General features: G+C 35.8%; 1 protein-coding gene across 1 annotated transcript in view; it reads left to right on the top strand.

Annotated features, from left to right (window-relative positions):
• Tmem131 (Transmembrane protein 131) overlaps positions 1-12,626 on the top strand; it is a 448,968-nt gene that overhangs the window by 109,630 nt on the left and 326,712 nt on the right. Inside the window, exon 10 of the mRNA XM_090388275.1 lies at positions 7,487-7,605. Within this exon, the coding sequence (XP_090244401.1) occupies positions 7,487-7,605 (119 nt within the window). The remainder of the gene's footprint in view (positions 1-7,486; positions 7,606-12,626) is intronic.

The raw sequence follows: 12,626 nt of genomic DNA, 5'->3' as shown, positions 1-12,626 counted from the left end.
GAAAACAAAGGTGATGAAGGTCAGCAGGACTGCAAGCAAAATCACAATCAAACTAAACAATGAAAAATTAGAGCAAATACACCGCTTCAAGTATCTCGGAATACTCATTGATGACCAGCTGAACCATGAGGCCGAAATCAAAAGCAGAATTGAACAAGCCAGGCAGGAATTCACCAAGTGGAAAACCCTCCTCAGCAACAGAAGCTTGAACATCATGCTCAAATTACGCACATTGAAATGCTACATCTGGCCAATACTGCTCTACGGTGTAGAAACCTGAACTCTAACATCAGCCACTACAAAAAAGCTCCAGGCCTTCGAAATGTGACTCTACCGAAGAATGCTGAAAATCCCATGGACAGCCAAGATAACCAACGTACAGGTCCTGCAGGACATGCACACGGAACGGGACCTGCTCAAAACCATCATCAGCAGGAAATGCAAATACCTAGGTCACATCGCTAGGAACCAACAAAAATATCACCCACTACCACTCATCCCGGAGGGAAAGATCGAAGGCAAGAAATGCCCAGGCAAACCGAAAATGGCATGGCTAGATAACATCAACACCTGGCTTCAAATGACAACAGCACAAATTCTACACGCAACACTAGACAGAGAACAATATCAAAACGAAGTCGCAAACGCCATTCAGCAGCATTAAAGAAGAAGATATGTTATAGTTCAAACTTCTTCCAACAGATGGTGGTACAGAGATTGTCCAGTAGGCTGACAGGTTGAAAGTAACAACCAGTTTTGTTATTAACATTAACATTCCTTGACACAGTTTTGCAGTGGAGAAATAAACAAATATCAATTTTGTTTTAAATTGGGAAAATCTGCAACAGAAACATACAAAATGTTAAAAATAGTTTATGGTGCTAAAACATTAAGTTGTACCAGTATGTTTGAATGGTATAAGTGGATCAAAGATGGACATGAGGATGTTCACTCAAGGAGTGGGCATCTGTGAGCCTCTTGAAATTAGGACAGATTTGCAAAAGGTCAGGAAATTGTGGTCAAGAGATCATCATTTGACCCTCATAATGCTGGCTGATGAATTGGATATGAATAAAGAGATGATTCATCAAATTATGCATGCAAATTTAGGGGAAAAGAAGGTCAGTGCAAAATTTGTGCCCCACAATCTCACAAATGAGCAGAAGCAACAAAGAGTGTTATTATGTAAAGACTTCATCCAGATTTGCCAAGACAATCCTAATTTCCTCAACTGTATTATCATTGGAGATGTGTTAGGTGTTTCAGTATTATCCAGAGATAATAGTCAGTGGACTTCAAAATCATCACCAAAGTCCAGAAATTTCATTTACAGAAGTCCAGGATCATCATGATGCTGATCATGTTTTTTGACAAACAGGGTGTGATTCACAAGGAATTTGTACCTGGGGGAGAGAGAGTGTCAATGCAGCATTCTATGTATAGGTGCTTCAAAGACTATTTCCTGGATGGGTGAGGCTGCAGTTTTGAAGAAAGGCAGCTGGTTCTTGTTGCACAACAGTGTCCCTGCCTACTGCCCATTTCACACTTGTTCCAAAGACATTTCTGACGATATATGGCATTTTACAGATCAACCATTCAACCTACTTCCCTATCTAGCACCAGTGGACTTCTTTTAATGAAGTAATGAGAAAAGAATGAATCATACTTTCCTAAATAATAAGGATGCTCTTTAGCATTTTAAATAATTACACATAAAGGTACTGTATTAAAGAAGCAAAAAAGCAAAGCTGTTTGACCAAAACATAATTGTAGTCCCCACTAATTTGATACAATAGTTAGAAGACAAGCAGGATGCTAACAGGTCAACTTTATCTTTAGCTGGAGTGGCAGTAGAACCATCGAGTTTTAACAGAGGTGGAAGTAGAAATGGAAAAATGTTGCAACCAATAGTTTTGGTTAGAGGTTGGAATTCTCAACAAGAAGTAAGCTTTCACCTCTTTAGTGTGTTTAAAATCTGCTTTGTACTGATTAACAATTGCTTAAAATTCTTTTGAGCTTTGGTGAAGAATAAAATGAACCTGGAGATTTGGATGCAATATTAAAATAAATAACACATAACAAAAAAAAAACTTTCAGGAAGTTAGAACTGTTTGATGAAATATGAAGGTATGTAATAAAATTTCTATATTTTTTGTCTTTGAACTTGGCTCAGAAAAAGTAGTATTGAAATTGAAAACAAGAGGAAAGCATCTGAAGCAGCTTCACAGTTAATTTTTTCTTTAAATAACAACTTCAATTATGTGCACAAAAAATATATTTAATCCCACATGACTATGTTAAAACTTTAAATCATACATTTTTCCAATGTACTTGTTCTGGACACTCTCTCACTTTCTCACAGCTTCTGTACAGTAACTGCAAACCATTCATAATAATTAGTAGTAGTTATCACTGTTCACATAGTTTACCGAATGAGTGACAGTGCTAGAAGAGAGAAATTCTTCTTCTTTTTTTTTTTTTTCTAACATGGTTTACAAGTATTAAACAACAAATAATATAAATATGAATATTCTCTCTTCAAAAGGTATGTACAATTATATAAGCCGCCATAGCCGAGTGGTCATGCATGAGGGTGCATAAGTACACATGCTTTGAGTGACGGCGCCTCCTTAGCCAGGTGGGCAGGACTTCTTGATTAGACCAGGGTTCGAGCCCATGACCACCAAATACGGAGGATGCGGAAAGGTCAGGGAATGACCACCACATATCCCCTGAGCAATATGGCCTTAGTTGCTCCTAAAAAAAAAAAAAAAAAAAAACCCAAACCAAGCTTTGAGTGACCAGGGTTCAAGCCTGTGACTTCTAAATATGGTGCTGTTTCTTGTTTTCTTTCAATTTTGTGAACTCCTCTGACTGTGTGGTCATTCCGCAGTATAAACAAAAAATTTATTTATTTATAATAAACAGCACAGTCCTTGTTTTAATATACAGCTTATATACATCCACCTGCATGACTGTTATGGTGTCAAAAATGAAACTCAGTGATCGTCATTATTGCTTACAAGAGATTTAAAAAGATTTTTTAATACTTGTCATGAATTCCTTAAAAGAATTGTTAATTTTCCTGGCACATTCTCTCAAATTGAGCATGCAGTAACTTGAAGATGAACCACACCTGCTTTGAAAAATTATGCAGTTTGTATTGCTGGCAATCAGTGTTTAATTTTTATTATTTTTTTCACAACATGACTTTATTAATCATCCATAATTTGATGGTCTTTTCAAAGTGGTTGGTCCCCATTTGATGAAATGCACTTGCTCCAACGTTTGTGCCATTCTTCAAAAACATGGTGAAGGCCATTTTAACGTGCATTTGGGGAAATGCCTCTGATATCTTTACAACTGGAAACATTTTCCTCACAGCTCCTTCTTTAACTTTGGAAATTAAAAAAAATCACAGAATGCAAGGTCAGGGCTGTAGGGTGGATGAAGAACTCATTTGACATTAATGCTGGCTAAGTACTTGATGACAGTATGAGCAATGTGAGATCTCGCATTGCTGCGATGCAGCATCCACCCACCTGCGTGCAGTCATCTGCCATTATGATAATGGCAGATTATGATAATGCCAGATGACTGCATGCCACATCATCTTCAGTCAGTGGCGCCTCTGTAGCCAGGTGGGAAGGAGCAGCAGTGCGTAGCACATGCGTCTTGATTAGACCGGGGTTCGAGCCCGTCACCACCAAATACGGAGGATGCGAAAAGGTCAGGGAATGACCACCGCATATCTCGGAGCAATATGGCCTTAGTTGCTAATGCTCCTAAAAACCAAATAACAAACAAACGATCTTCAGTAACCATCCATTGCAGCTTCTGACAAACTGCCATACAAACTTTCTGTTGCTCAGGTGTGAATTGTCTTGGAACCCAGCATGCACAAACATGATTCATATGGAGAATACTATGGGTGCATCCTACTGATATTCTCAACATCTCTGCCAGTTGCTTTACTGTTATACGACAATCTTCTCTCACAATTACAGAAGCAGTGTTTATGGTATCTGTGGTGACAACTCCAGGACCATCGAGTTCTGTGATTGAATCTCAAATTAACTGCGAGCTATGTCATAGGAAGCATAGATTCATGACAAGCCTCTTTTAACATTTCTTATGCTTCAGCTGTGATGTTTTCTTGCAATGAAAACAAAATTTGAGAACAGCATACTGTGTTTCGTATGTCACTTCCATTGATATGTAGGTGAATGAAACTGAACAGACATAAACGTGATAGACCACCGAGGTTACACCATGCACACAGGTCAACTGCGCACTTGCTATATGATGCAGCTTGGTTTGGTCTTAAATTCTGAAGCCCAGCTAGAAATAGTAAGCAGTATAGTTGTTCGTGAAAAATTAGGATCATTTATTGAACAGCCCTTGTGCATCCTATTTGTGATGCCTACAGTTATATCAACTCTTTGTAATTCTGCACACAGTTTTTTGGGGACATGAATAGAAATGTAAACTTTAAAGATTCCACATATTGTATAATGATACTATACACAGTACACTAACAAAATTTTATTGCATTTCCATTCAATTTTGTTATAGTGATATTTGCCTGTTTGTTTTGGCAGTCTTTTTGAATTTGACAAGGGGGTATTCACAAGTTGCAAGATTCAAAATAATGCAAAATTATTTACATAGGATGTAAATAATGTGAATAATGAGTCAAACGCAGAATGCTAATAAATACAATTTCAAACAACCATGCAAATGTTAATGCATACACTGATAAAATGAAGATGTAAATTAAATTGTAAAATTAGCCACTTAATTAAAGGCAACATAATTGATTAAGATAAAACTAAAATACAGTAATTGGTAATTCGAGAGAAAATGAAGATTGAAGCAGAATTATAAGTCCCTGAATACAATTAAATTATAACTACAGTAGAATGTCAGTTATCTGGAATAATTGGAAAGGCTGATCTTGCTTTTTTTTTTTTTTATTAACAGTAGTACAGTAAGCGCCGGATATAGTAATCACATTTGCAAATTGAATTTTGATTTTAATAAACAAGAGAACGAGTTTACTACCTGTTTATAACAGATTGTACAAACAAAAAGCCCAATTGTTTATGGTTGTGACCTCTAAAATTCTATGTAACCTTCAGAAATGTGTTTAGAAAAATATCGCTGAGATTACTGTTTTCTCAGAAACCATAAGTGAATTTCAGATTAGTTTAGCTCAAGATTCAGTAAGAATAATATTGGCCCGAAACTGTGCGGTTTATTATTTTTTAAAATTTTTTACAGTAACATATGAATGAAATGAAAACGCGTAGTTTTAACACTGCAACAAAAAACAGAAATTATTAATAGAATTAGAAAAGGTGAAATTTAAGAAATCTGTCCAAAGAGTTTAATGTTGGGACTTCGACAATTTATGACATTAAGAAAAATTCCAGTGCTATAACAGAATTTTTCGATTATGGATAGTGAAGGAGGATCCAGCAGGAAAAAGACAATGTTGAAACCTGGAACTGCTGCTTTAGAGAGTGCACTTTATTTGTGGTTTCTTCAGAAGTGAAGTTTAGGTGAACAAGTGTTCAGCCCAACATTGTGTGAAAAAGCATTGGATTTTAATCGAAAATTAAGAGATAATGAAGATTTTAAGGCAAGCACAGGTTGGCTGAAAAACTTTAAACCGTCATTCTATATATGAATTAGATATTCGGTGTGAAAAAATTTCTGCAGACGAATCTGCAGTGTAGGTTTGCTTCAGTTATAGCAAATTACGAGAAAGAAAACATTTATAATGTTGATGACATGGGCTTATTATGGAAAGCATTACAGAGAAAATCCCTAGCCACTAAAAGTGAAATGCCTGCTCCCAAAGTAATAAAGGGGTTCCGTTCCAAAGTATGAAATATATAAGAAAAACTAGTCTAAAATTTTGTATATGTACTGTCTATGTACATAGTCATATTCATAATATGACTATGTACATAGACAGTACATAGTGAAATGCAAGCATAAGGCATCGAAATGAAAATAAGAAACAATTTAATATTAAATGTAATATTTATTAGAAATTTCAAACAAATCTTTCAATCCAGCGCCTTTGCTATAGCTAAAAAACTTATCCTGCCAGTGCTATCACCAGTTTCGCTAAAGTGTTGATAAAGGTGTTTTGCCTTTTCACGAATGATGAGTGAACTTAACAGAATTTTGTTTTGAGTTCAGTCTTCTATCCAGAGATTGAAAGCTATTTCCATTTTTTTTCTAATTTAACATCACAAGTTGCAGAGCAAATTTTTGAAGCAATTAGCGCGTTTTCACAGACACTTCCGGGGGATTTTTTTCTTCCGATTTCTTGATTGATTGTATCATTGACTTATTGATTTTATAATGTTTTGCAACTGATGAGACTTTCACCATTAGAAATTTTCTCTAATAACTGAATTTTACTCGCTAATGTCATCACCTTCTTTGATCTTTTCACAATTCCCTTGTTATTCGTAGCCATATTTTTGTAGGGGTTAGAAAAGAACTTGTCCACAATAAAATCACTTTCTTCCGTTAACACACTTGAAAAAGTCTGTTTACACTAACACACTGCAAAACGGTAGATTTTTCACTTTTGTAAGCATATCAATTTATAAATTTATTCAACTTATAAGCATATAAATTAAAAGCAAATGACAAAACCTTCCATGACAAGCGCATAGCACATACTGAACAAGGGTTAACGAGAAACATCCATGCTCACGATTTTGTCACCCCTTTCCCCCATCCACTAAGTGCTATTTTGACCGGGAAAGATGATTTTAGCCATGCCCATGTTTTTTATGGCGGAAAATGTTCACGGCGCTTTAAAATTCACATTTTTTAGGTTTCATTTTATATTAAATCAGCAATCGCGAAACCACAAATACAGATACCACGAATAGCAGGGATTTACTGTATTTCTAATTTTTCTGTTTTGTATAAAAATCTTAAAAATTCCTGGATGGATGTTTCTGTTTTCTGAGATTGATTTATAATTTTTTTTTATTTAATTAATCTTAATTATTTAATTTAATGGTAAGGTAAGATTTAAATTTATATAATCTTACCTTACATTTGATTATCTGGAAAATTTGGTTATCTGGAAGAGGTCTGGCATCAATTATTCCGTATAAATGATGTTCTACTGTATATATGCTGAATACTTGTACAGTTTGTTACTCAGTTGTTTTGAATATGTCTTGAAAATGGTGTTCTTCTTTTCTTGAGATATTTTATAATTTCTGAGTGATATAGGTTCACATGGTATTACAGTGTGTATTTATTTGAATTATTATATATTAAGATGAAGCACCATGTATCGCCCTCCTTTTGGTGGGGAACCTTACTTTGAAATATATTTTAAAAATGCATAATTATCCAGTGAACACCACCACTATAAAACCATTATAAGTTTATTAAATATTTAAAAATTTGTTAAAATTCAGAAATTTTATTTGAAGTATTTTAGTTCCAGGTATTTATTCTCCAACAGAAGTTTTGGATTTTGGAGTACTTAGGAGTCAGGATGAACCAAAGGCGTTATCTCTGTCTCTTTTAAATTCAGGACAAAAACATATTCACATTGCAGTAAGTTTTGTTTTGGTAATTCCACAGCTTGTAAAATAAGTACAGGAGCCATTTAAAATAATGGCTCATGTACTAATAATTTAATATATTTTTAAATATACTGTAGTTTTTCATTCTATCACCTATTATTAATTTCTTGCAGCTCAGCTTCATAAACACAGCCATTTGAATGTGTAATACTCAGCAAAATGAAATTTTTATTTAAATGGAACTGATAAGGCATTTTAAAATTTGAGATATCTCTGCATATAATTACAACAACCCACAAATGAGTATAGCATCTACACAATATAGTTGAAAGCAATACTACTAGCTTTAGGCCATTTAAAATACTGCAAAATACAAATATGGAGAAACCTGATATATGTGCTCAAATACCTTTCAGTACTTTCTCAGTCTTACAATAAATCTAGCACATGTTAATAATGCCTATTTCGGGGGGGGGGGGATTTTTTTTTGTGCTGGATCCTAGACGTGGGAATTTCTGATAGTGAATATATCAAGATCATTTAGCTAAATCAGCTATATCCTTAATAAAATAAAGAAAAGACAAAAAGAGGAAATCCTAACAAAAGCTGTGAACAGGACATATAAAAGCTATCCACTGTTATCTGCTTAAGGTGGAAGATTCTAATGTCACTAATGTAATACAAATCTGTTGCCCGTTCTTAATACACTCAATGACCAAAAAATTAGAAGCCTTTTGCAGCTGGCAACAACAGATAATTAAATATATGGTATGCAAATGTAAGTTATCACATGGTATAATCACAAGTTTCTTGGTATCAGATAAATACTGTATGCATTCCTGGGGCTTCTTAGTTAATCTAGTCTTTTTTTTTTTTTTTATTGTAATCACTTTTTTGTAATTTTGTTTTTGTAAATAATTTCTTTGTAATTCTGACTTAATGTTACCAGTAAAGCCATTCACTACAAGACAATGACTACCAAATATTTCACTCAGCATCTGCTTTACTTGTGGACCAATAAATATGCCACCTTTCACCTTTACATCAGAAAATTTTTGAAATGGATTGTATATGCTTGAAGATGTCATCTTGAGGAGACAGTGTTTAACAAATTGTTTGATCAGTCCCAGCTTGGTATGGAGTAATGGAAGCAAGATTTTGTTTCTTGGAACTATGGGATTGTTTATTACATCATGTATGCAACTCAGTTCTTGCGGACTGAGCTCTTCTCCTGTGTTGCTGATCTACCGCCTTGCTGTGCCAGAGGCAGAGAAAGAAAAGGAACTTTGCTTTCTTTGAAACCACCTTGCAAACTCAGGCAGAATCCCAGTATCTTGGACTCCCCATAGATATCCCAATAATACTGGCCATACTTGATCTTCTCTTCCTATTAGAAAGCAGGACAGCTTTCAAACTGTTACCTGAACTGTTTGTAAAAAGATACTACCCTTTTGGATTGTGGCCAGTAACAATTTCTTCATGAAGACCATTCAAATCAAATCAGAATAATAGCACAGGGTTTCTGCAACAGTATGGAAGAGGTAAAGTGGATCCAATCACTTTATATCTGTATGTGGAATTCTTACAGCTAGGAACTAGTATATTCCACTCTCTTAAATGTTGAGATATCAGAAGCTGTGTATTGGATATGGTTAGACCCAATACTTATTAAGTTATCCACATCTTCTGATTAGAGAAATATGGCACTTCAACAGGTTTCTGAGGTTTAATGTCAATTATCCTTTTTATTAGATTCAGCATCCAATTCTGGCACCTCCATAGCCAGGTGGGTAGGAGCAGCAGTGCGAAGCACACGCTTCTTGATTAGATCGGAGTTCAAGCCCGTGACCACCAAATACGGAGGATGCGGAAAGGTCAGGGAATAACCACCGCATATCCCCGAAGCAATATGGCCTTAGTTGCTAATGCTCCTAAAAAAAAAAAACAAATAGCATCCAATTCTGAAGACTCTTCTGGAAGCCGGATTGGGAATTGGGTAGGTTTTGTTGTATGGCACCGGCATGAAAGGGGTGGTATGTTGGGATCTAAAGCATTTCAATCCATAAACAAAACTTTGATATATCCACCATACAATACTAACATTCATCATGAAGCTTTGTGGGTTCTCTCCATATTTGAGTTATAGCAAAAAGCACACATTTATAACTACCACAAAGCCATTCCTGTAATTTTGACCTGCAACTGTTACATCAGAAATGGTCCCCACAACTTGTCTAGATTGGTCTTAGACATTCCAAAATAAGTTTTATATGCATTGCAAAAAACTTGGTGTTACGAATGATATTTGCTATACTTGCTTTGGCCTTATATAATATCCACAAACATAGCATGAGTCTGTAGGTAACTTACACCTTCAATTTGGTAGCCATAGCAAACTAAAAAAAAAAAAAAATAAATACATAAAACTTATATTAATACAGTAGGGTTTTATATATCACATTGCTTATGTAATCATATAAATGTCAAAAAACATAAAACCTTCAGTTGCTGCCAAAGTATTGACACTATAAAAAAACCAACAATAACATTTGATTCAGCACACAAAATACATAAAAGAAACAGTATTTATTAGACTCAGAAAGCTTATTAATTAGAATCAGTTTACTGTTAGCCAGTCAAATCCATCAGTTTGCAGTTAGATCTTAACCAGCAAGAAACTGGTTAAAAGCATTACCCTTCCTGTATAATACCAAATATGAATGAGAGCTATAATTTACCTTTAGTTGTCACTAGCAAAGTTTTTCATATGGTTGGCTTTTCACTATGACAATCAACAAATTTCAGTGGGAAACACTCAATATATTACGCATGTATTACTTTGTTCACAATATTATGAACACAGTTCATAATATTGTGAAGAAAGAAGTTTTCAGCAATGTATCCATGAGGTAAGAAATAAGTTCATACGCATTTTTACTTTTTTTCACATTGTCTTTTTATTCGGTTAATCTGTACTGAATACCAACTTTATTGTAAGTCATTCATCAGTATTCAAATACATTCATTCCATTGGCTACTTTTTGAAGCCAAGGATTAGTTAGCAAAGTGGGTATGGGGCGAAACCTCCTAGTTTATTATTATTAGCCACGTAGTGCAAGGAGGCTTATGCTGCAAAAGCCAAAAAAAAAAAAAAATTCCCGAGTTACCCTGAGAGAGAGAGAGAGAGAGAGTCAGAAGTAGAAAGGAATCACCAGGAAAGAGAAGAATGATGATATCCAGCTCAGGACCCTGGGTTTGCAAAGCCTATACTCACCAGATGTGAGCCCCTGGGGTTTATACACCACCATCTAAAAAGTAGTAGTAGTAGTGGTGGTGGCATGTGATGCAAGAAAGCAAGTGTATGAGCTTATGCAGCATCAGCCAAAAAAAAAAAAAAAAAAAAAAAATCACACCATTCCCTCCAAACACCTGTCCAGTTCCTCCTTAAATTTATTCAACCTATCAACTTCCACAATGACAGATGGAAGTTTGTTCCACCAATTAACCACCCGCTGGCTAAAGGCAAATTTCCGCACATCTATTCTACATCTGTCTTTTCTTAATTTGAATTTATGCCCCCTTAGGTTCGTAATCTGAACAAGTGGAAGGATCCCATCAGAATTCAGCGTGCTCAACCCATTCAAGGCCTTATACACCTCAATCAGATCACCACGCAGGTGCCTAGTCTCCAGCCACTGCAATTTGCAGAACTTAAACCTCTCTTGGTAAGAGGATCCCTTCATTCCCCTCACCAATCTTTGTTGCCCTTCTCTGTACACACTCAAGTAAATCTACATCCTTCCTAAAATGAGGCCTCCAGACCTGTACGCAGTACTCAAGGTGTGGCCTGACCATTGCCTTATACAGAGGGACAATCACCTCCTTCTCCCTGCTAGCAAAATTCCTATATATCATTGACAAACCCCATGACCTGCCCTGGCAGCCTGTCTGCATTGCTCAGAAAACTTCATATCTGACTGCACAATTACTCCCAGGTCTTTTTCATTTTCTACCACCTTAAGCATAGTACCACACAGTTGGTACATTTCTCTGGGGTTACTTCTACCCATATGCAGTACTTTGCATTTGTCAAGGTTAAACTTCAGTTGCCACTTCTTAGCCCATCTGCCCAAATTATCTAGATTCTGTTGCAGTAGCACACTGCCATTATTGTCATTAACAACCCTGCCAACCTTTGTATCATCTGCAAACTTCGACATTAAGCCTGATATACCTTCATCAATATCATTGATAAATATACAAAACAACAGTGTACCTAACACCGAACCCTGTGGGACTCCACTAATAACATTAGTCCACGAAGAGCAGCACCCATTGATTACCACCCTCTGTCTTCTCCCACTCAACCATCCTTTTATCCATTGTAGAAACGTACCGTTAATACCATTCTGCTCCAATTTGTACAATAGTCTTCCATGCGCAACAGTGTCAAAAGCTTTCCTGAAATCCAAATATATGATATCAAAATTATTTTTTGCATCCAGTTCCTTTGTAACCACATCATAATATTCTATCAGATTTCTCAGACAAGACTTTCCCTTAACAAACCCATGCTGTGTCTGAATTATTGCTGCAGTCTTGTCTAGATGATCCTGCAATGCATCTTTAACCAGTGACTCCATTATTTTACCCGGAACAGAAGTTAAACTAACTGGTCTGTAATTACTCGTGTCACCCTTCGATCCCCCTTTGTGAATTGGGGATACATTTGCACATCTCCAGTTCGTGGGAACCTCCCCTGAGTCCAAGGATGCTCTCATAATTATGGCTAAGGGTTTGCTTAGTTGCTTTGCCGCCTCCTTTAATATAACTGGATAGATTCCATCCACCCCAGGTGCTTTTCTTATGTTTAACTTCAACAATTTCTCCTCCACTTTGCTTTCAGTTATTACAAAATCATTAAGTATCCTGCTACAATTTGATAATCTTCTGCCATTTTCAAACCTTAATAATTCCTCATGCGTGAATGTAGATGCAAAATACTCATTCAGTTTGTTTGCTATCTGAGCAGGATCATCAACGCTCAAACCA

The sequence above is a fragment of the Mastigoproctus giganteus genome, chromosome 2 (genome assembly GCF_048544385.1).
Source record: "Mastigoproctus giganteus isolate SK-2022 chromosome 2, ASM4854438v1, whole genome shotgun sequence".
In the NCBI taxonomy this organism is placed as follows: Eukaryota; Metazoa; Arthropoda; class Arachnida; order Uropygi; family Thelyphonidae; genus Mastigoproctus; species Mastigoproctus giganteus.
The sequence above is the reverse complement of the archived record's forward strand: the minus strand, read 5'-3'. Positions and strand labels throughout refer to the sequence as shown.